The following is a 23,813-nucleotide window of genomic DNA, read 5'->3' as shown; positions in this document are numbered from 1 at the left end:
GAATTTGCTTTGATATTGCCTCAAACAACTGTTTCTTCTCGGCGCTTTGCCAAAGTGCAATTTCGCAAAGGCTTGTCATGTCATATAAATACTGATTTAAATGAAACGACCTTTCAGTTTTAATGTACTGTTCCTTGTAGCGATGCTATAGGTAGTTGATTCAGCTAAAGTAACCTTTCAGAGATACAGTTGTATGCAAAAGTTTGGACACCCCTGGAAAAAATGTATGTTACAATTAATCTTTCAGTGAACAGAAGTTGACCTGACCTCTACATGGTACAAAGTTAAACATGACACCTTTCTGCAAATTTTAATACAGGATTACTATTTATTTGCATTTATTACAGATTCTAAATAATAAACAAAAGTGGACATGGCAAAAGTTTGGGTACCCTTTTGGACCATTCTTAATTACTTCTTAAAAAGATGATTATTAAGACCCAGAAAGGTTGATTCACTCGTTAGGGCTTCAGTTAGTCAGGTGTAGTAAATTCTAGTGTTGAACTGTTACTCTGAAGTAACTTCATACCTTCTAATCTGTCAGACAGTGATGGTTGTTCTGCCTGGTTTCAACAACCATGGGCTCCTCTAAGCAGATGTCTGAGGACTTGAAAATGACGATAATTGACTTTCACAAAACAGGAGAAGGCTATAAAAAACTCTCTCAACGCTTCCAGCTAGCAATTTCAACTGTCAGAAACATTGTCAAGAAATGGAAGTTAAATGGAATGGTTAAAGCCAAGGCAAGATCTGGAAGACCAAGAAAAATATCACATAGACTTGCCCAAAAACTGGTCAGATCTGCACAACAGAACCCACACATTTTTTGCTAGGGGTGCCCAAACTTTTGCATACAACTGTAAATCCTTACCAAAAAAAAAAAAAGTCTTACATCTTGCTGAAAGAACTAATGCAACCCAAAGAATGCCTCTGTCCTGAATTCAGGATGTCAAAGCATCTATACAAAATTCCACAGCTCTTCAATTTGTCATTTAAAGAAATGCCCTTTATTGATGGATTATTAGGTCACCAGACCTTTGTTGTGTTCAAAGGATCTTAAAGGCACCCAGATGGGGTTCCTCAGATGGTGCCCATTGTATTGGGGTTTCAATAGTGTCTAACAAATGAAATCTCTAGAACCCATTAGCCTGGCCTGAATTGTTTTAGGGGTGGGTATACATCTTTCTATAATCATGACAGACCACAGAACAGATCAGTCATGTTGACAATTGGGGTTTGTTTTCTTTTCACTAAAGCTTTTACTGCCCCCACCCCATGTGAGCAAACTTCATATAGTCTTGCAACAGGAGAGAATAAACAGCATTTGTTGAATATCACCAAATATAGTCTAATTAAATCAATATGACCTAAAGGGGATTTAAAGATTGCATACAGATTATGATATTCCATATTGATGAATTCAGATTCCATGTGTACACAACTCAGTTCAGCAAACAGTCTACAGTATGTAGTGTACCAACATGAACTAGGTGTTGAATTCAATATTCAAGTTGTTCTGAGCTTTACATCTTCAAAACAAGAAAAATATACAATTTCTCTGTAATGTATTTTTCACATGTTCTGCTAAATACAAGACAAAGAAAGATATAATTTAACATAGACCTCAGCAATCAACACATTTGAAAAGATCAACGCATGTCCTGTTTTGATAAAAGTGGGAATCAGTATTTTAAAACAAAACACATCAGTTAACATAGCCTAAAACAACTTCAGAATAATGTGCATATCACAGTATTGTTATTGGATAAACTCTTCCAATGTTAACCTAAAAAAAGTTTAACTCATATTGAACATCAACAAACATTGCAGTGCATTTTATAACAGAACACTAAAAAACATCAATGATGCAGGATAAGGCTGAAACTAAGTTTTGATTATACCAAGATAAGGTTGAAACTCGAATTAAGTTTTGACTATACCAAATATTGCTATTGTGCACCCCAAAGGGTAAAAATAAAATGCACAACTTAATAAGGGCATAATACCTAATTACACTCAATTGATGCAGCTTCAGCGTTTAGTTTCTGCAAATGCAGTCCTGCCTCCAATACAAAGACAAGGAAATAGTATTAGTTTCACCTGATGCAAGGTTCTTTAGTGGATCAATACAAATTCCTTAAGAATCTATCAAAAACAGTAACAGTGGTAGCTCTCGATGCACAACATGGGGGTGCTAGGAGTCTAACCTGTACACGTTATTCTTTTCTTCTTTTTTTTTTCTTATAAAGCAAAAACATTAATTATTTCCCCTACCCAAGAAATATTTATCATTACAATGTCTCAAGAGGAGAAAAGCATTACAACAAACTAACAGTTTAATAGCACTGCATGGACAATTATATGGTTAAATTACTCAAGATAATTTGCATCAAGTACTAAAGATAAGCACCTAATTTGACACAAGAAAATAACTACAAATAATGGGCCCGGTTTTTGCCTAAGAGAAAATTGGGCATAATTTAAACATTTAAGAACAGTTTACACTGAATGATGCAAGATAGCTCTGGAGTGCACCTGAGGTCTAACACAGCAGATATTGAATGCATATATACAGAATACATACTAGTATGCATACATTTGATCTCTAAACACCTTTCTGGTTCTAAAACCATTTGTTTCACTTGTGTGTAGCCAAGCAAATACAAGTTTCTCCTCACCACTAACCACCTGTTTGTGTTATACAATGTTGTCGCTTTCAATGCTAAAAAAAAAAAAAATAATAAAAAAAATCCTGCAGTTTAACGGACATAAAGTGTGTATTTCTGTTTTTTCTAGAGAACAAGGTCCTTTTAGAGTTAAATTCTCCTTGTGAGAGAAGAGATCCCTTCACAAAAACATTAAACCCAACAAGACTTCTGTAAACAAATGGCTTACCACAACCACTCTGTTATTACTTGATTCAATTATCCACACTACGATTTATTATATGGAAGGGTTAGCATTAGGATATAATCCTTGAGAATCCCCAATCAATGAAACGTATGAATAAAGGAACTTGAAACAAAAGCCTTTTTTTAGCCCAGATTAAGACTGAACTAACATTCTATCTAATGCTTTGGAAACAAGACCACTGTACCTAAAAATCAGACGCAAATCCTGCAGGACTATTCAAATTAATGTAAATAATAATTTCTAGGTAATTACAATAAATCCATGCAGCTAGGTGATTTATCTCTTTATACTGTATGTAGAACATGTGCACAGACAAGATTTGTTCAGTACAGCATTATTTTTAATATAGTATATGTTATACTGCTATCAATTTAAAACTTAGGCACGCTACTGGTAGTGTTTAACCTTGTATCTTCCCGATAGCCAGCAAGCACTTTAACATTTTGCTACAAACTATTTCTTTATCTTAATATGCTTTTACATTCTTACATTGACTGTTAAAAAAGTTTCTCTACTTGTCCAAAACATTCTAAGTTTGATCAGATTTTACAATAGAGTGCTGGAAGTTTTGGATAATACATTACTTAGGTATTCACAAATATGTCTTCGATAATACTCTGAATGGTTCCCACTGGCACATAATTTGAAAATGCAGAAAAGAGCAGACCAACGTCAGCTATCCCTGCACCAAGAATCCACACCACAGGAGACAATGTAAATAACACCTGAATCTTCCATTACATGATTAAATTAACCAGTATAATGTGAGCAGATACAACGAGCACCTAATTATCCAAAGGAACTCATTTGTAGACTGGTGGAAGTAATGGTAGTGTAAGGGAATACTAAAGACAGCTAATTTTTTAAACCAAGGCATATTACAGGTATATGGAAAGACTCTTCTGAAACACATCTGAACTCTGCAATCAATATCAGTTAAGTGATACAAGAAATCAACAGAGGTTGTCATTTTAAAGTAACAACTTTATTAAGACAGACATAATAGGACAGATGTAAAATAGTAACCATGCTGATTTGACAATTTATACATCAATTCATAAGCAAGATTGTCTACCTTGAAAATATGACTTTACCACTTGAAAATTACAGTGTACAAGAATGTGCATCTTTCCACAGCTTGCATTTTTTAAATCCAATATAATTAACAAAAACTAAAAGACTAACTAGCTGAAAAGAAAATGCAGATATATGGTTACTGATCAGACCTTTTTAACTAAATGCGGTAAGAATCAAAGAAACTTAAAGGGTTTGCCTATGTGGATTACTACTTACCATACTTAACTACTTCAGAAGAAAATTCCTGTTTCTGCAATCAGGGCAGCTCCTAAACAAAACTCAGAAAAGCTGATTAGTGGTCACAGTCAAAAGATAGGACATTTAACACATTGCATTACCTTTAATAGTAACAGTTCAATAGTAGAAAGTGGCTGAAAAAAAATCCTAGTATCTATTAATCACGAAATCTATTAATCAGAAACTGCAATAGAAAAAAATACAGAATACCATGTCATATTAAATGGTAAGAAATTCAATACTATTGAGTGTATGAAGTAACCCTTTAATACATTGAGATATGTAATGCTTTCATACAGGAAGGGCCTGGTTTGTAGACTGGACACTGGAGGCGAGCCCAGAGATAGATCAAGATGATAAGTGGAAATCAAAGAGATGCAGTTTCTTAGATAGAAAAGGGACTAGATTTGAAGCAGTAATCAGCAATAAAATAAAATCTTGCTACTGTGTAATGTAATAACTATACTTGTACAAAAAAAAGGGTTTTGAAAGTAAAAGATTCCACTCTTAATATCACCATGAGCCTCTGCATTCACTTTCAGAATTATATTAGATCAAGCATTGCCAAAGTGAAAAATAAAAACCCAGGAGCTTTCCCGTAGCTTGGAAGTTGGAAGTTATTCACAATATTTCCATACTTTCCCAAGGACTTAAAAATCTGGTCACCTTAAATATAAGCCTTTGAACTAAAGTGGGAAACATCCTAGCTAACCGTGTGCAGTAATAACACTACTTACCAATAAGCAGTGCAGTTTCAACAGCTAATCCACCTCATATGTGTATGTGTGTGTGTGTGTGTGTGTATATATATATATATATATATATATATATATATATATATATATATATATATATATATATATATTTTTTTTTTTTTTTTTTTACTTTAACACAGTAAACCACCGAGGTTTGCATGAACAGAATCCCACTGGAGGAAATGTATACTTTGTACTTGATTTCTATATTCTGGAAAGGCCTGTAACACCTACAGCGCTACTGTTTTTATTTTAGGGGACATTGTTGATAATGGTAACAATAAAGTCGGTGGCGATGCCTTTTTTTTTTTTTTTTTTTTTTTTTAATGTTGTCTAAATCTAAACTGACACTAAACCTAGTCTACCATCAACAAACGAATTAAAAAGCCACATCGTACTTTACAACATAAACAGAAAAGTACGTGGAGCATTATCGCAACATCAAAGAGGGGTTTTCAGAAGGAGTGACTGCGATCATATACCAGTGCATTGACAATTATGAAATACGTCACAATTTAAAATGAACAAAATAAATGACAGCACACGGACTATGTCAGTGAATCACACATCATGGTACATTTCCAAACCAACCTATCACATAATCAAGTGAAGTGACCCCGGAAGACACAAGCAGCTGCCCGTTTTGAACAGACTGTCTTGTCCACGGGATGGAGAGTTTACTGCGGGATTTCTTCTGGAAGCTAGATGCATTAACTCTCTTGCTAGCATTTACATTCACACCGGCGTCCAGCGTGGTCCGCCATGTTCATTTCTGTGTTGACAGGAAGAGAAACCGGAGAAAATGCAAAGGGGCCAATCAGAAAGAGAGGGTAAAGAGTGGTTAGCCAATCAGATAGATTGTTATTGGTTGAGCTCTTCCGCGGTGTTGTTGCTGTGAGTAGATGGTTTTGAAATGTTCAGTAAGTACTGCAGTAGGTGAAATTGCTTAATGGTTTTATTCAACATAAACACATGAATAACATATACGTGTAGTTCATTGTCGCAGCTGGTTAAGTTTATTAACGAAAACAAAGTGAGTTTGTTATACTATTTGTTTTTTTTTTGTTTGTTTTTTTTAATATGTACCGCTGCTCGCCGTTGTAATGTTATTTAGGGGTCAGAGAAAGTTACTGTGTGTGTTTTCATTCTGCAGAAAGTATGTCACGGTAATAAAGTTAGTATTTAAAGTGTTATTTTGTTGTGCAATCGGCAACTATAACTACATTTTAAATTGTTGTTTTGTCCAATAGTTTATATTTTATTTATTTATTTATTTATTTTAATCAGTCTTGTCCCATAGTTTACATTTAGCTTTTTTTTTTTTTTTTTTTTTTTTTTTTTTAAATCGCTCCCTTTTGTCGCAGAAACGGTTAAATGATTTAAGTAACGTTGGCTTGGACAAAATTAGAAGCAGTTAGCATTACAACTCATTAGAGCGTACTAGTAGAGTACTTTTCAAAAGCTTGGTCCCAGAATTAAATCCTGAAACGTAGCAAGCATGAGCAAAATAGCTTTTTTTTTTTTTAAGTACAGAAAATAATTATTGGATTTTCATGATTAAAGTGAAAGCTTTTATGATAAGTGAGAGCTAGTCATAGGTGAAGGAGCACCTTTATCAGGGTCGTTCTAATGTTATCACAAAAACTCTCAACAGGAGGACTGGTTCTGGTTATAACTACTAGGCTGCACATATTCTTTTCAAGTCATGATGGACACTAGTAACTTGGCTTTTTTTATTTATTTATTACAGTGATACCTCGATTACAACTTATTTATAGAATTTACACAAATTAGTGTTAAGTGTTAGTGTTAAGATTTAATACAGAATATGTTGCACGAGTGTTACCATTTACTACTAAGGATGAATTGCTGGGTGCACAGTGACCTCAAAATGGGTTTCTGCACTGTTTACTGATACAGGTATGACTTGTGAACGCTGTACCTGTCTTTTCAGAAACACAATTTTGGGGGTAAAATAGAGAACAAATCAAAATATCACCTCCAGTCATGCATTGGGAAATGGTTTATGATGTATTTATTTATGTATATATTCAGGGACACCTAAGATTTATTAAACAAGGGGGGTTACCAGGCAGTGTGCATGCTCCACCCCCAGTTGCTCATCATTCGTAGAAAATGTATAACATTTTGATGTTAATGTTAATGCTAACAAGAGGTGAGAAAATAGATTTTTAAAGCCTTGGATCTTGCTGTTTTGAACTTGTAAATGTTTAAATGCGACATCTTTACTGGTGTTTCATAACATATTTGTATAGTAAACTATAAGTCTTCCATGTTATTCTTTTTTGAGATTTTGGAGAAAAGCTCTTAAGTCTTTAATTCTTATCATAGCAAATTGTAGTCTTCTGGGGCAATATGCTGGAATAATTAAGAGGTTTTCTTTTGGATAATTCATGAGTATTAAATAATAGACTTCAGCTGAACAAACATATTATGCTTATCATAGAAGTATTAAATATGATTTTTTTTGGGGGGGGGGGGTTATCAAATACATTAGTAATCCAGATTTGCTATGTTTAGATTATTTTTTGTGTTGGATAATACAATAAATACATTTTAAAAAAGCATTGTCATCGATGGCATTCATGTCAAGCTTCTTTGCCGATCAGGGCAGGAAAGCAGTGACATTTGAATTTGCCGATTTAGTTTTATAGTCACTAAATCAGATTAGCTGCCGAGTCACCTGACTAGGTAGGGTCTGTAGTCATGTAACCAGGCTCCCTGCTGAAGCCATGCTGGGAGCTGAAACAAGGTAGTTTGCTTCTTGAGATGCTCATAAGCACCACACCGCATGGGTCTGGATTATGATTGCAAAGAAGATTGCTTTATTTTTCTCTTCCCTGGCAACAATAGCATGGGCTTGAATCTCTAGCGTATTGAGGCTAATAATCAACAACCTTATAGAGTGTTTAATCTAGAGAATTCAGGCTGTGGGAGGTAGACCATACCTTCAGCTCAGGCATCTTTCAAATGAAAAAGATACATTTTATCAGGGCCATAGGTCTTGATCTTTGTATTCTGCATTAACACAAGCAAGGATAGAAGCTAGATTTTCCTGAAAAAGCATTGGGGAGCTTTAGCAGAGTACATCCTAGTATGGGGTTGCAAAGGCCGTCACAGCAGAACAGGGTTTTTTTAAGGAACTTGATTTTAACAGACAGATGTCACGAAGTATGTAGTGTAATATAGGCCTATATATAATTCTCTGTTTGTAGATGTGGATTTTTAAAAATTGTAACATTGCGGAAGTACATAAATTCAATAGAACATAACAAGAATGTGCAAGTCTAATGGCTAATATCCATCTGAGTACTTGCATGCTCATAACTTTGCTCACATCTGTTCAGTGATCCAATTAGAGAACACCCCTGTCTGTTTCCATCAGCTTGCAACTTCCTGTAGCAAGGACAAATATTATTTGTGACAAATAATATTGATCCTTATTCAGGTGTACTTTTTTGGCAAGAACAAATGAGGTAGGTCATATATTTACTGATACTGTAATTTATTCTGCCATAGAATATATTTACAACACTAAGTTCTAGAGAATATTCGTGCACTGTGTTGACAGAATATGACTGGGCCAGTTTTTTTTTTCCAATGAGAAAACTGCAAACTGTCAGTGTGTGAAATGAGTTGTAGGCGAATGTATACTATTTTACAAAGTATATTGTACATTGTTTTAGAGTGAAGTTGCAGGTCCTTGCAAATGATTGATACCTGAATGTAGTTCATAAGCTGATAGACATAACATGTCACTTTTTTCCTGAGTAAATTGCAAACTGTTTGGGTTTTCCTACATAAGTATTTTTTTTGCACAAGGGAGTTATAAGCAACAAGCATAATAGCAAGCAGAAAGGAAACGAGATTGCCTTAGAAATAGTTATGCAGTTTATTTATGCAGTTGTGAAAGGAAAGCAATAGTCTACAATGCATGGAGCACTAATGTACAGTGAATGGGCTGTACCGATTTCATACAGTGTCACTCAACCCTCATGCATTTCCACAATTATTAATACATAAATTAAATTCTGGAGTTGCTTGTTTTATTCCATAGAATTTGAGTGTTTTGAAGGGTTTAATTATGGTGCTGTTAATTCAGCAAAACCTCATTGATTGCGTAGAAGATGTAAACACTTTTATCCCATTATTAAAAAAAAAATGAGCAGCATAAAAGGAATAATCAGAATCTTACTTGGTTGCCTACTGCTCTGTAGAAATCAGAGATTATAAGGACATTTCCCTCACTACAGTGATAGTCAAGTTTATTTCTTGCTCCCATCTGGGATTGTTGTGGAGTATTGTCATATATAACATAGGGGTTTCTTGTAATCTTCTTAGCTACACAGCAGCCTAGAGTCTTCATTCCATGTTTTTCTAATTTATAATGTTAATGAGAACACGTTTCTGGCAAGCTTTTGAAACGTATATAGTTTTTTTTTTTTTTTTTTTTTTTTTTTTTTTTTTTAAATCTGCTTTTGTTTTCAAATAGACTTGTCGTATTTAAAACTGATTTGATCATGAATTCAAAGGTCTAGGGATATAATAGATTCAAATGTCTAGGGATCGACTGAAGATGCTTATCTCCCCACTAATCCATTGCTTTTTAAGAATGGATTGGTTCCTGGCATCGGGCAGTAAATACAGGGGAAATGAAATGGAAGGAAATATGTGATCAAGAATGTTAGCTTAAAGTTAAATGAGACCAATATATTAACTACATTGCGATTTTACGTGTATATGTGTGTGTGTGTGTGTGGTGTGTGTGTGTGTGTGTGTGTGTGTGTGTGTGTGTGTGTGTGTGTGTATATATATATATATATATATATATATATATATATATATATATGATATCATGTTTAAAGAAAGTAACGCTGTCTTTTGCATTTGAGTGTTTTTATACCATTCTTGAGCTGTATTTGCCAAGGTTTTGCTTCACTTTTCTTGTATTTTATTGGGATATGCACACAGTAATTGAAAACACCACTACAGGTGATATTTGGTACTTAATGAATTATTGCGTTGTAGTTCAAACTAACTCTAGTAGTCTAGCTGTAATCAAACCATGTGACCTACAGCAAAGGTACCAGGGTGAAGCAGTTTATAGTTTTAAAAAAAGTCAAGCACTAAAAGATTATCTGCACAATAAAAGGGGGACCAGTAATATTTTAATAAAGCCATTAATATTCAATATTAACTATTGGTTATAGCGTCTCTCTACTTCCAGATTGTGTCTTTGGAGTATGTGTAGGCTATTTAATCAAATATTGTATGATGTGATTTATTCATTTATAGTCATGTTGCAAACAATATACCATAAGATAAGAGGTAATTTAATTAATTTATCACAGCATATTATCTAACGACCTACAAGGACATTTTTACACCTAAAATTCTAGACACAATCCTAATTTTCAATGAAAATGCCCAAATTCACCAATACTCAAATGGGCAAATTCTGCCATTTCTCATATCATTTCATCACGCTTTTCATAAAGCCATTTTTGTGGTTGTAGTGTTAAAATTCCAAGAAATTAAAAAAAAAAAAAGAAAATGTAATTACATTCAGAATGTTGGGTAATTTAACAATTTAATGATAATACTGTATATATTTACAGCACATATAGTTGAACCTTAAAATGTATTACCTTGTGTTTTGTTAGGAATGGTTCTTGTTTAATATTAAGTAATTCTTAGAGGCAAGCACTGAAAGTGTATCATTTTCAGTTATACTTATAGCATGCCAGTAATTTTGAAAAGAAAACTGCAACTTTTTGTCAAATGGCAAGTAAGGTTGAAATGTATTTGAATAAAATAATTTGGTTTTGGACGCACGTACATTTTCAATCTTGAAAGTATAAATTATCCCTTTTGGAGTGTTCTTGAAAAATATATTTAATCAATTAGCTAATTCTGTTTACTGTTAGTAGTTTAGTGCTAAAAGTATAACTCTGTTATCAAAAAAGATTACTTGGGTTTATTATTTGTATTTATTTCACCAAGATGTCTTTCACCACCCCATTGTGTTTTGTTTTGGTTGCTGTTCATTGTGTGGAACCGTGGATTTTGAAATGGATAGGTCTGTGACTGCACAGGTCACAGATGGTTACAGATGGTTAAGCTAAGCAAGATTTCTACATTAATTTCTTTGTTTTACTATCTACACAATCATTTATAATCCAGGATTAGTGGGGACAAGGTGTTAATTCCTATATTATTTCTTCTATTATACTATAATATAATCATGTGTGCATTTCAATTATAGACTGATCCTGCAATAGAGCTGGAGAATAAAGAGAACATAACATTTGTTCTAACTACATAAGACCTGTCGGTAAAAGAGATCTGATAGGAGATTTCGGAGGCTGGGAATGGCCAATTAATTTAAGTGAATCAATTTTATTTCTAGCAGAAAGAGCAAGCTCTCTTCCTTCTGTGTTGCATATTATGGAGCTCAGACTGTATTGAAAACCAGGCGGCTGCATATGGATTGTCCCTTGATATCATTCACTTGCTGTGTAATCTTATTATGCAAAGTTCTAATCTTCACCTAGAATGAATGCCCAAGGGTCAGAATATAGTCATATCAAGGTTCTGGGGTCATGTTTCATGATCCCTGCCTTATTCTTCTAAGCAGATCTGGGATTTGAGGGCATTCCCCAGATGCTGCCAGAGATAGACAGCAAACCCTCTCCATGTTTGGAAGACAAGACCAACATGAGGTCCTTGCTAGGATTAAACTTGATTTGTAGCTGTAGGATTTTCTAACAGATGTATTATTGGACAGGGAATAAGGGGCCACCAGCATGGCGAAATTGGATCAAGATTGGCATTCTCGGTTTGTCGACTGGCTGCTAAAACAGCAGCTGCCTGCAGATTTGACTTCTTTCAGGTGAAGCGACTTCCAATCATTTGGAAAGAGATGGGATGAAAAGGAACCTTGGTGATAATTTTGATGTCTGTGAGATTTAGTGCCAGCGTAATGGGATTATTGGTAACACCTTCACTGCAGAAAAAGCCACCTGGTGCTATAACTGGCAGCGACTGAAAACTAATCCTTTCCCATCTCTGGGCTGTCATTCATAAAGCTCAAAGTGATTTCCGCACTGCTTGCCATGATTAATGCTATCAACAGAAATGATGTGAAGAAAGCGCAGAATTCATTATGAAATGACTGACATACAAATTGTTCTAAAGCATTGTTTCCTATTCATTTTATTATCAGAGCAACATTGCTTCTGAGCAACAGCAATTTTACTTTGGTGTACTTGAATAAATTAATAGTTTTGTGAAGTGGCAGCTGGAGCTTAAATCCAAAATAAGTTGTGCAAATAGAAAAGGGTTTTAGTATTGCACCATCTGTAAATAGAATATCCCAAATTCTGTGGTCGAGGTTCTTGGAGAAGTAGCCATCTGCTGAAGCAGTTAAGTTGTTTATTTTTTTTATTTTTTTTAATCGATATCGTATGTTTAAAGACAATTGAAACAAGATTTTGAAGGACAAGTTTCATGTGATACCCATTTTGTATTGTGATCATATTTTCCCATGTATTTGTAAGAATTCTAGCTGAATTTGTTGAGTATCTTGTATACTATTCACAAATTCATCACTAACCATCATAGAGTATGAACATCTCTGCGGTGAGAGCCAGAAGTTAATATGGTGACACACAGCTGTTAGTTGGAGCAGCAGGTTTTAATACTTGACTCTACAAGGGCTACATTTGTTATGGCTATTAAAGACATTGAATTCTTGCAAGTGTAGCCTTATTTAATGAGGTGTGTCGCCTATAACTCAGTTTCCTTACTTGCTTTTTTAAATTTCCACCTAAGCATGTGCTGTAATAGTGACACTTAGTGTGGTGACTATTGATTATATTACAGAGGTCAACTTGTTAGGAGGATGTGTGTTAAAAGTTACTTAGTAATCTTTTCCCCCCTATTCCTTTAAATTTAACAAACATTGATTGTTAAGTTTGTTTTCTGTGAATGAAACCATAACCGATCACAGATGTTTGTAAACTGAGTGTGGTATTTAGCAGTGATGACTTGTCAACTACAGCTTCTATTTTGTACATATACAAATTGATTGATTGATTGATTGATTACACAAGAGGGCACTGTTTTGCAGGACTACAAATGACATATATTGTTTACGTCAACATCTGGCAAGTGTAGAAAGGGTTACCTAGGGTTGGTTTAATAAGAGGTTCGCCTTGACTTGCGTTGGAAATCTCTGCTTTGTGTGAAAGCTGACTTTGGATTATAATGCATGGAAGTTTTTTTCCTGGGTAGCAAATCTTTTCAGTTTGAGCAGTTGATAGTGTTTTGCGAACACTTCTAATATTGCTCTTTGCAAAATCTATTTAGTATTTTGAAGTAAAGTACTGTTTTGTTTTTAGTTTCAACTAGTCCATTATTCTTTGGATTGGTGCCATTTTTCCATTTCCAATAATGCTGTCCACCTGACCCAGCTAAAAAAATAAAAACTGAATTATGCACAGAGGTTATAATGAGTCTCTTACAGTATCCTAGTAAATAACTATGTTACTTGTTCAGTGCAGACACCTAATGTAAACCGGCTTTCAGTGTTACTCTAGAAGCTATCATTTTTTTGTTGTTATGTTGATCCTTTAAATAATTTACATGTCTATGAAAATGTCGACAGATGGTGTCAAAAATAACGATGGAATAAATCACCAGAATGTTAATATATTTTTTATGTAGAACGTGACATGTTACAGGTACAGTTTGTATTTCTTTGTGTTTTCTTTAGGTTTTGACATGATACGAAGGGCTGTTGGAAAGACTTTGGGCTTCGTTGGATATACTATTCAATATGGTTGCATCGCCCACTGTGCTTTTGAATACATTGGTGAACTTGTAACGGTATTTTTTTTATTTTTTTTATTTTTCACTACAAGATATACATTTAAACTAAACAATATGTACTGTATTCTTAAAATATGAACCCATTCACAGGTTTTATAAGTTGGTTTCTGAAATATTGATCAGTTGATTAAGTTGGCACTGCAGATAAAGGTCTTTGAGATGCCTGCAGTGAATCCAGCTTAACATCCCCCAGCAAAGTTTACTGTGAAGTAAGGTTTGTGTCTACTAGATGTTATGGGGGATATTATACTATTATTGTAAAGTTCCCTGCCATTTCTACCCTTTAAGTACTCTAATTTCCATTACTATTTTGCAGTTTGTATTTGTATTTTGTGTTTAGATGATAATGTACTTTTTATTACAGTGTTCGGGACCTTCTATGCAGCCCACAATTACAAACTATGATGTTGTTTTTTCAGAAAGGTTAAGTCGTCATTTTTATCGAATTGAAAAGTAAGTTTTAACATGCAAATTTTTTTTTTTAGGAATTACAATCTAACCCTAACCCTAACCCTCTCGATACCAAAGAGATTTGATTAAATCTTTAGATATTTTTCTTTAAATTAGTAGAATATCCTATCCATCTATCTATCTATCTATCTGTCTATCTATCTATCTACCTACGGTGGTACTTTTTAAGATTAACAGTTATAATGCTGGGGGTTTTTTTTGTTTGTTTTTTTAGCACATTAGTAATGTTAATTTTTAAATGTCATACAAATGCATAGAAAAAATACAGTTGTATGCAAGATTGAGTGGTCTTTTGTCTTTTGCATCAAATTAACAATGTTTCAATTTCCCTCAGGGGTGACATTGTAATTGCAAAAAGTCCAAGTGATCCGAAGATGAATATCTGTAAAAGAGTAATTGGATTAGAAGGAGACAAAGTCTGCACAAGCAGTCCATCTGATATTTTTAAGACACACACTTACGTGAGTAATGCAAATATATCATGTGACTTCTTTATTACTGTTGATGTTTCTGTTTCTAACATTTGTTAGGGGAGTAGGAGTTTAAATGGAAACTGGAATTTGTTTTGGTACCTATTTCAATTTTAGACATTATAGTAATTGAGCTGCTTTATAGCTGTAGCTCTTTACTAAAAACAAGTTTAAACATCAGTATATTAATTGGAGTAGCCCTTGAGTAAGTGACTTCTGTTAGTACTTAAGTGTTTTTTTTAATTTTTTTTTAAAAAGATCTGATGAGTAAGATTATCAATACAATCTGTCTAGCTGTCCATATTTAACTGTTGATCATAAGAATTTGGCAAACCTGTTTCCAAACAAGATGCATTTATTTGCCTTTGTGTTTAAACCATTTACTTTAGCATGGAGATCTGGCTGTACAATATGTTCTCAGCTGCCCAAGCTTCTGCTAATTTTAATCTCCTCTGTTCAGAAGTCATCAGATTAAAACAAACTCTGTATCAAACAGCGCTGATACACTAAGCCCTTTCGTTACTTAAACAGAAACAACACCTGATAATGTCACTTAATACCTCTTAGGTCTGTAAATAAGGAATTGGCTTCCTGTCAGTCACAGTGATTAAAGCCTGAGCTACGTATCCATTTCTCAGCAACGCTGTCCCCACAGTCAGTCACAGCACACTGCTAATGCCCTGGCCACAGCCAGCAGAGAAGAAATTTGTTTACTCTTGTGTTGAAATTGAGTTCATTGCAGGGGTGACTTTACTCATTCATCCTGGATTTCTATGGTAAATGTAAATGTAAAGATAAGTGTCACAACACACACACGCGCATCATGTTTACTGAGAACACAGGCCGGCCACACATTTGAGCTGTTAACCTTTCCAGCAGTTATCTGCAAGGTGGTGTTTACAGAGGAGAGTGCTGCACAGCTCTCCAGAGTATCTAGCCTCACCATTGCGGATTGGTGACCCTTAACCTCCTTTTTTGGGTTAATGTACATTTTAGTTTCATTTTAGTTTGGTCAGACCACAAAACTTCTTACCACATGGCTACAGAATCTCCTGAGTGTGTTTTTGCATACTTCAAATGGGATTCAAGGTGGACTTCCTTGAGTAATGGCTTCCTTCTTGCCACCCTACCATACAGGCCAGGTTTGTGGAGAGCTTGGGATATTGCTGCCACATACACACTTTGACCAGTCTTGGCCATAAAGTTGCCATTGGCCTCTTGGTAGCCTCTCTGATCAGTCTCCTCCTTGCTCCAGTTTGGAGGGACGGCCTGATCTAAGCAGGGTCTTGGTGGTGCCATACACTTTCCACTTCTTAATAATTGTCTTGACCGTGCTCCAAAGGATATTCAAGGCCTTTGATATTTTTTTTATACCCATCCCCTGATCTGCGCCTTTCAACAACTTTGTCCCAGAGTTCTTTTGAAAGAGCCTTGGTTCTCATGGTTGAGTCTTTGCTTTGAAATGCACTACCCAGCAGAGGGAACCTACAGGAACTGCTGAATTTATCCTGAAATCATGTGAACCATTACAATTTAGCACAGGTAGAGGCCACTTAACTTGGTGTGTGATTTTGAAGGTGATTGAGCTAATTTAGGATTGCTATTACAAGGGGGGTGGACACTTATCCAATCAAGCTATTTCAGTTTTTATTTTTAATTAATTTTCTACAAATTTCTAGAATTTTTTTTTTCACTTGGAAGTTGTGGAGTAGATAAATGAAAAAAAAAATCCAGGCTATAAGGCAACAAAAGGTGAAAATTTTCAAAGGGTGTGTAAACTTTCTGTAGGCACTGTAATTGTGACGTCAGCCTGCCGTCTTTGCCTGCTTGATAGGAGGCAGGGACAACATCTGCCAACAGTGCTTTACAAAACAAATCAAGTTCACCATTAAATATGACCTTGGTGTTACTCAAACAGTGTATCACTGTTCTACACCCTTAAAACTGATGATTATGACTACTGACACTGTAATGCTAGCAGGACTCCCAGCCCTTAGGATTAGCATATCCATACCGTCATTTTCAATTGGGCGTGGCCCCTTTATTGTGGGGTTAATTAGGACAAAACAATGGCCACGATTCTGGAAAAAAAAAAACACACACATTGAAACTTTCATTATTTCCAGGAGTAATGAGGCATCTGCAGGTCATTAGCACTACACCAAAGGCTTTTAAACTTTACACCTATTCTGGATGCTGTTGCTTATGTTTCAAACAAGATATTTAGCTTACAAACAAGTAATACTGAAACATTCAGTTGTAAAACTGAGGTCACACGGTCCTCTCTAATTAGCTGTCATTAAACTAATGAGATATAAAATTCATTATAATTTAGTCTCTTATTCACTCAATTTTAGAGTCTTTCATCATCTTTCATTTTAATCAAGTAAGGTAACACCTGTGGTTTATTCTAAAAACCTTCTTTTGTTAGCTGAACACCCGCAGACTATGAGGCAATTACATTTGTGGCCATGTACCAAAGTAGGAAGCCATTTCAAAGACCTGGGTAGGGATATAAAAAAGGGAGGGGGCCTTTATTCTTTTGTCCAGCATTGAGAATTAGTTTTGTCAGAGTACAAGTAGAAAAAAAAAAATAAAGTATTTGAATTAAATAGGAGAAAAGACAGCTTTAAGACTGTTTGTTTTTTTTTGTTTTTTTTCCATGTAATGTCGGTTTCACTTTTGGAGACTTGAGATACCTGTGAACTTCCAAGGAGGTCAGCATGTTTAACTAGTACTGTCCCTGTGCCAGTTTGTCAGGCTATCAGGTTTCAGGTCCTATTGAAATGTAAACCACACGATAATCTGCTTTAGTTTGACTGAAGTGATTGTGCTTGCCAATTCCAAAAGGGAAAATATATTCGCAAAATAATGCTAAAAAACACACACACACACACACACCTGCACATTTGGCATGAATCAACAGTGTATAACTTTTCAATACAAAGGGGTGGGGAGGTTGGATCTTCTAACAAGCTTTTTAATACTGTACTTCAGTTTCCTAGTCTAATACAGGAAAATAATTGTTGGAATTGGGTAGAGTAGCTGTTCTTAATCCAGGAACTAGTGATCTGTACATACAACAATTATGGCTGCCATGTTTGATGGTTCTCTTGTATTGTTCTGCTACAGGAAATTGGCAACCATGGCTATTCCATTCCATTACCTTACACTTTTTTTTTTTATTTAATCCAGCAAAGGATCAATTAAATAATTAAGGGACTGGTTAGCACAAGACCTTGCAACAATGGAATGGACTGGAAGAGCCAATGTTGTCCACCCCTGGTCTTGTAACTAGCTTCTATATTGCTGCAAAAATGGCTTTCAATCCATTCAGTGACTCTAATGTAGAAAGAAACTACATGGGAGCAACCAGCAGTAGAACAAACATTTCGCAAGCACTTGTCAGGTATTTGTTTGGACACTGCATCCCTGTTTACCTACAGTTTAGATCTGTGTACTGAGCCTACAGCTGGTGTATGTGTTCCAGCAGATGAGACTGCTAGAATTCATTTTAGTGCAGTTTCAATGGCGGCAGCCAACATATGGTTGTTTTAAAGTGCATTCAAGTTAAAGGCAGTAATTATTACATTAGAAGATGCTTCTTTAGTCATTTAAAAGATATGTTGGGTAAGGTAATGGTTGCTTGGGAGTCATTTTGCCCAGAGGTTGATTGTAAGAAAAATCAGGAATATTCTGCTTGGCATTTGTTTGAAAGCAAGCAAGCAACACTGATTTAAATACACAGTGCCCATTTAATGTTGTTTATAATGCTAGCCTTTCACCTTTTGCACTTGAAAATAATGTTCTTTACTAACATCAGTTAAGAGGTTCATGCCATTTAAGGGCTCTTGACGTTAAAAGTTATGCAACATGAAAATAGACTGCTTGTGGTTCATAATGGCCCTTATTGCAATATACTGTGTTGTTGATCCTGCTTGCACATATAGCGAATTGTGGACTTAATTTGAGTTTTGACAAGCCCACTCTCATAAAGTGATGAGATTACTCGCAATTGATGTCACAGTTAATTACGGTTTGGTCTGTTGCGGGCCTACTGGCAGGTCTAGCGTTGGTGCAGAACCCAGGACGTTGATGCTGCTCATGCTGTTACTGCTACAAGAGGGCAGGTTTTAGTGAATACCCTAATGACCCTGTTTGAAGTCTAATGAATTTATGACCCTGTCCCATTGCCTTAACCTCTTGTATCTTCATATTAAAAAAAAAAAAAAAGGTGTCTAACTGTCATTAGTTTTTTGGACCAAATGGTGGAGAAGCCACATGTGACTTCGTTGTGTGAAACTGTTGAACTCTGCATTATTTACATGAAAACAAAAATTGACAAGCTTAAGGTTAAAAAGTTTTGGGTTTTTTTGTAAGATATATATAATCCCAAAATAAGTTATTTATAACTTTGCTTCAATTACTTTTTGTAGGTTCCAAAAGGACATGTATGGTTAGAGGGTGATAACCTCAAGAACTCTACAGATTCAAGAAGTTATGGTCCAGTTCCCTACGCCCTCATAAGGGGTCGAGTTTGCTTTAAGGTACAGATTACGTGTGAACATTTCTGCTCAAGATCTTGGTCAGAAAAATTTATTAATTAAATAATTGCAAAGCTAGTTTATTGACTTAAATTATACTAATTAAATGTATTAATTGTGTTAAGGATTTATGTATAATGCACAGAGGTCACTGTTTAGTTCCTTAACTGATGCAACATTGTTTTTCTATTTCCCCTCCTAGTTATGGCCTCTGGAAAAATGTGGTAGTCTACAAGAGAGTCCAAATGGGCGAATTCTTCGAGATGACTGATAGATTTTCCATTAAATATCAGCATGCTAAGTTTAGGAATTATAAAATGATGTTTTAACTGTGTTGCTTTTTAATATATATATATATATATATATATATATATATATTATATATATATATATATATATATATATATATATATATATATATATATATATATGAGTCAATGTTTTTTTATGGCCACACATAATGTTTGTCATGTCAGTACATTCTAAAAAAAAATATTTATTTATTTTTATCTTGAGGCAGAACTAAAATGATTAAAACTGAACAAATACAGATTAATAGAAATCCTGGAATGTACTGTTTTTGCCAGATCCCAATTTAAATGTCTGTTTTAGTTGATTAATTATGGTGTACACCCATAAGATACAAACATCCTGGATAGAAATGGTGCACAAAAAATATAAATGTCTAAGTAATGGTATAAAGATAAAACTAATATTAAATTGATTATTTGTTAAATATTTGTTATTCATTAAAGCATGTATAATACTGAAGGACTTAATATTTCAAATTATGTTCTTTAAAAATTGTATATTTTGATTAATTTCATTTTTTTTTTTTTTTTTTTTTTTATCCAACTACCACAATGAATATATTTGCTTGCCTGTTTCATTAAAATTATCCATGCTGAGTAGTGCTGTTGGATTTCATTAAAGAAATAGTTAAATTAAACAGATTTAATATACAATGCTCAATAATTGTACAGCATGCAACTGTCAGACTCAAGTCAAAACAATTTCTGAAAATACAACAAAAGGTGAATGCATAGTGCAAACTTCATGAAAGTTGTTATGGTTACACACAGAACTTCAAAACACTTTCGGTTAGGTGTTAATTATAAATTGCATCTGTATTTTGCATTTTAAAACAGTCATTCATTTAATGTCAGCTCTTCTTTATGACCTCTATACTAAGAGAGCAAGTATCACAACAGATTACTGCAACATTTTCTTCGGCATCTTCTTTTGAAAGACAGTATTCTCCTCCACAGCGACATCCATGTGCATAGGACTGCTCATCTAAAAGGAAATAAACCACCTGTCAATTGAAAACGGGGGGACTGGGGGCAAAACAGAGTTCTGTACACGTGTGGGTAAAAACAAGTAACAGTAAGTGACATTTTCCCTGCTATATATCTTTACTCAACGGGAATCTGTTGTTGGGAACTCTGAGTAAACAGGGCACCAAAAATGTATTTACCAGTATCATGTATAATTTTTTTTTTTTTTTTAAACTTACCATCATCCCAGTCCATATCTTCAAGGCAAACATAACCATCAACTGGCCACTTCTGCTTCAGTTCAGCTGCTGTAATATGGAAATTTAAAAAAAAAAAAAACAGTTAAGTCAATTCTCACCTATTTATTTATGCATGCATGGGTTTCATCAGGGTACCAACAATGCAATTCTGAATGAACATTTTCCATTGATAATCTGAGCTATTAAGACTTTGTCTGAATTTGTTGCAATATTCTTTTCTACATGCTGTGGATGTAGGCCTTAGTACCCATGCCTGATACCAATGTGTTTTATTCTTTATGGAGGATTTGTATGTTACATACAACTTGTTTTCTACCTGTTTTTTTTTCTTGTACTTATGCATATATGTATTCCTTAAAGTCATATAAAATATCTATTAAACCCTGACTTACATTTCATTATATATTTGGTTGAGGCACCATTAATTGGTGGTTGGAAATATAAGCATACAATAGTCCCCCATCTGCCAATAGTTGACAAACTATAGCTTTCCCAGAGTAGTAGTGCAGTGAATTTACTGCATTATGCTCCATTTTCCATGCTGCTCATTTGTAAGTGATTGTAATCTCAGTGAAAGCGAACACGTTTATGCTAATTATTACAGAAGTGTGAACTGGTTACTACTGATGTTGCGACCTCCCCTGGGTTAAGGGTGCTGAAAGATCAACTTCCTGCCAATAGCAGAAATTATGCATTGCCACATAATTAAAGGTCTGTAAATTCAGTCTATTTTATACACTGTAAATGCATTTACAAGCTGTGCATACACTTCACCAGCAGCAAAAGGGCTAAAAATACAAGGATAAATTATAACACAATTTAACTTATGTAAAGTTTTTTCTTTTGAATACATTTTTACTCTGGATGAAAAAAATAAATAAAAAATCTTTGATTAGTCTTTACATTTTAGCAAGATGCCACAGTTGCAACATAACAAAATAACAATGTTCCGCTCAATGTATACACTAGTTTTTTTCAGTCCACTGCCATTTTGTTTCTGCAACGACCCTGACCTGTAACCAAGGTCAAACATAGAGGTACTGAACCCTTTCTAACAAGAGTGTAGCGTTCGCCCATCATGCAACCATTACCAATGAGTCTCCTTTGTGTGTCTGTGTCTTCATTGTTAAGTTCGACAGAATAAACCACATTGAAATCCAAAGGCAAAGCAGCATGGCAGCAGCAGTTGGTTCATGATCTAATTCCATGAGTGGGTGGATTTTAAATGAGCTACAGCAACTTGTGCCTGTTGAATATGGTTTTTGGAAGGGTAATAGTATTGTCAGACTGAATGTTATTAAGTTAGTAGAAAATGGACACACACCATGTCTGGATTGTTTCTCAAATGAATCTCAACAGATGACAAAAAACATGACATTCAGGGAAAGGGGCTATAGCTTGATTTCAGTTTCAGAGGGGCACTGTGAGTATATCTGATATTTACGAGAAATCCTGTACCCCTTTTTAAGCCATACTGTGTTCACCACAATCTTAGTCCCCAGAGTCCTATAGTTCAGAAGGAGAAGAAAAATCTGAGAAGTGGTTTACCAAAGTGTAGATTAGCACAGACAGTTTGGTGTGGTTTAAGGGATAAATCAATTAATACATTCTGCAAGGCTTCTGTACAGTTACTTTGAACTACAGATGGGAAGAATATCAGAGCATTGAAACCATGCAGGCAAAGGCACCAGATGATGGAGAACCACTGTGCTTTGCTGAGGGTGCTTCTGCCAGCACCTGCAGGTCAAAATTAAACTGCTCACTACAGGGCTTCAGTCCTGAGTATAAAAAAGTGATAGAATATTGTTCTAATTTAAATTGTTCTGTTTTCCATAGTCCCACAAATTAGCCAATTGTCTCTCCACTTTGTATATAAAAGTCCTAAAATGTTAGTAACTAACTGATGTTTTATGTATACAGATCCTAAAATTAAGTAACTGAACATTTACAGCCATTGGATTGTGAAATAATTTTTAAAACACATTTAGTTTTTGTGCCTAATTTTATTGAATGACATTGAATGTTCCTACCTCAAAAGTAACTAATTCGTGCAGCCAATGTTTATTTAGGAAACTAATAATTAACTCCTTTGACTGAGTCCTTTGGTGGCTACCAGACAAATTGCACCCAGATGTTAGTGGATTACGGAACAAACTCTGATCAAAGATGCCTCAGCTTGCTGAGGGAGGTGTGTTTGATCTGTCACAAGAACTAAGGCTGCTGATGGGAGCAAATTATTTCTCTCAAGAATAATGCTAAGCAAAGGGTCGCTGGGGGAGAGGCTGACAGCACAGATTTCTAACAGGCCCTACATGTAAAGTCCCATGGGAGAGTGGGAGAAGTGTAGTCATGACAATCTGTGGATGCATATTATCTGGCCTTTATCCCTTTATCAACTGTATACTACCTTTTTTTTTTCAGACACACTACTTGGTTATTTTATTATTATTGTTTTTTAATCAGATGTAGGTAGCACAGCATTTGTATACTCAATTCCATTACCGATATATTCTTCCTGTAGTGTGTTAGGGGGAAATCGCAACATGTAACATTTTACAAACTAGCATTTGGTAACACCTATCAGTATGGTGTATTTATGAAGACAGTTTTATTTACATTGAGACATATTTACTTGAATGTGCATTTTCACTACAGAAACAAGCTGTAAAAGTCACTTCTGTTAATGTCTAAATTAGCTACTGTGCACTCTTTTAAGTTTGACATTGTGCTGTGTGTGCAGGAAACAGTACGGTTGAGTACTGAGATATGCATCAACAAAATGATACACGTCTGTTTAGTGAAATAAAGTGCAGCTCCAGATGCCTTGCTCTGAATGCCTGCAATAACAAAGTAAAGCATATGTTCCATTAAGAATGGCTTAAATCAGTGTGTCACA

General features: G+C 34.9%; 2 protein-coding genes across 4 annotated transcripts in view; one reads left to right on the top strand and one right to left on the bottom strand.

Annotated features, from left to right (window-relative positions):
- Positions 1 to 5,798: 5,798 nt before the first annotated feature.
- Positions 5,799 to 19,724, top strand: LOC121294293 (mitochondrial inner membrane protease subunit 1-like). 2 transcript variants are annotated; one of them, XM_041217868.1, is made up of 6 exons: positions 5,799 to 5,902; positions 13,780 to 13,892; positions 14,260 to 14,348; positions 14,701 to 14,827; positions 19,273 to 19,383; positions 19,583 to 19,724. In XM_041217868.1, the coding sequence occupies exons 1-6, from the start codon at positions 5,896 to 5,898 to the stop codon at positions 19,649 to 19,651; spliced, it is 516 nt and encodes a 171-aa protein (XP_041073802.1). In that variant the 5' UTR covers positions 5,799 to 5,895; the 3' UTR covers positions 19,652 to 19,724. The 2 variants fall into 2 exon arrangements, with proteins under 2 accessions (XP_041073802.1, XP_041073803.1); XM_041217869.1 differs by having other exon boundaries at positions 5,871 to 6,015.
- A 597-nt stretch (positions 19,725 to 20,321) lies between these two features.
- The window catches only part of dnajc24 (DnaJ (Hsp40) homolog, subfamily C, member 24), a 20,471-nt gene continuing 16,979 nt past the window's right edge, over positions 20,322 to 23,813 (bottom strand). For both annotated transcript variants that reach the window (XM_041217870.1, XM_041217871.1), the window contains exons 4-5: positions 20,897 to 20,965; positions 20,322 to 20,676 (exon numbers count right to left, since the gene is read on the bottom strand). In XM_041217870.1, coding sequence (XP_041073804.1) covers positions 20,543 to 20,676; positions 20,897 to 20,965 — 203 coding nt within the window. In that variant the 3' untranslated portion in view covers positions 20,322 to 20,542. The remainder of the gene's footprint in view (positions 20,677 to 20,896; positions 20,966 to 23,813) is intronic.

The sequence above is a fragment of the Polyodon spathula genome, chromosome 19 (assembly GCF_017654505.1).
Source record: "Polyodon spathula isolate WHYD16114869_AA chromosome 19, ASM1765450v1, whole genome shotgun sequence".
Classification (NCBI taxonomy): Eukaryota; Metazoa; Chordata; class Actinopteri; order Acipenseriformes; family Polyodontidae; genus Polyodon; species Polyodon spathula.
The sequence above is the reverse complement of the archived record's forward strand: the minus strand, read 5'-3'. Positions and strand labels throughout refer to the sequence as shown.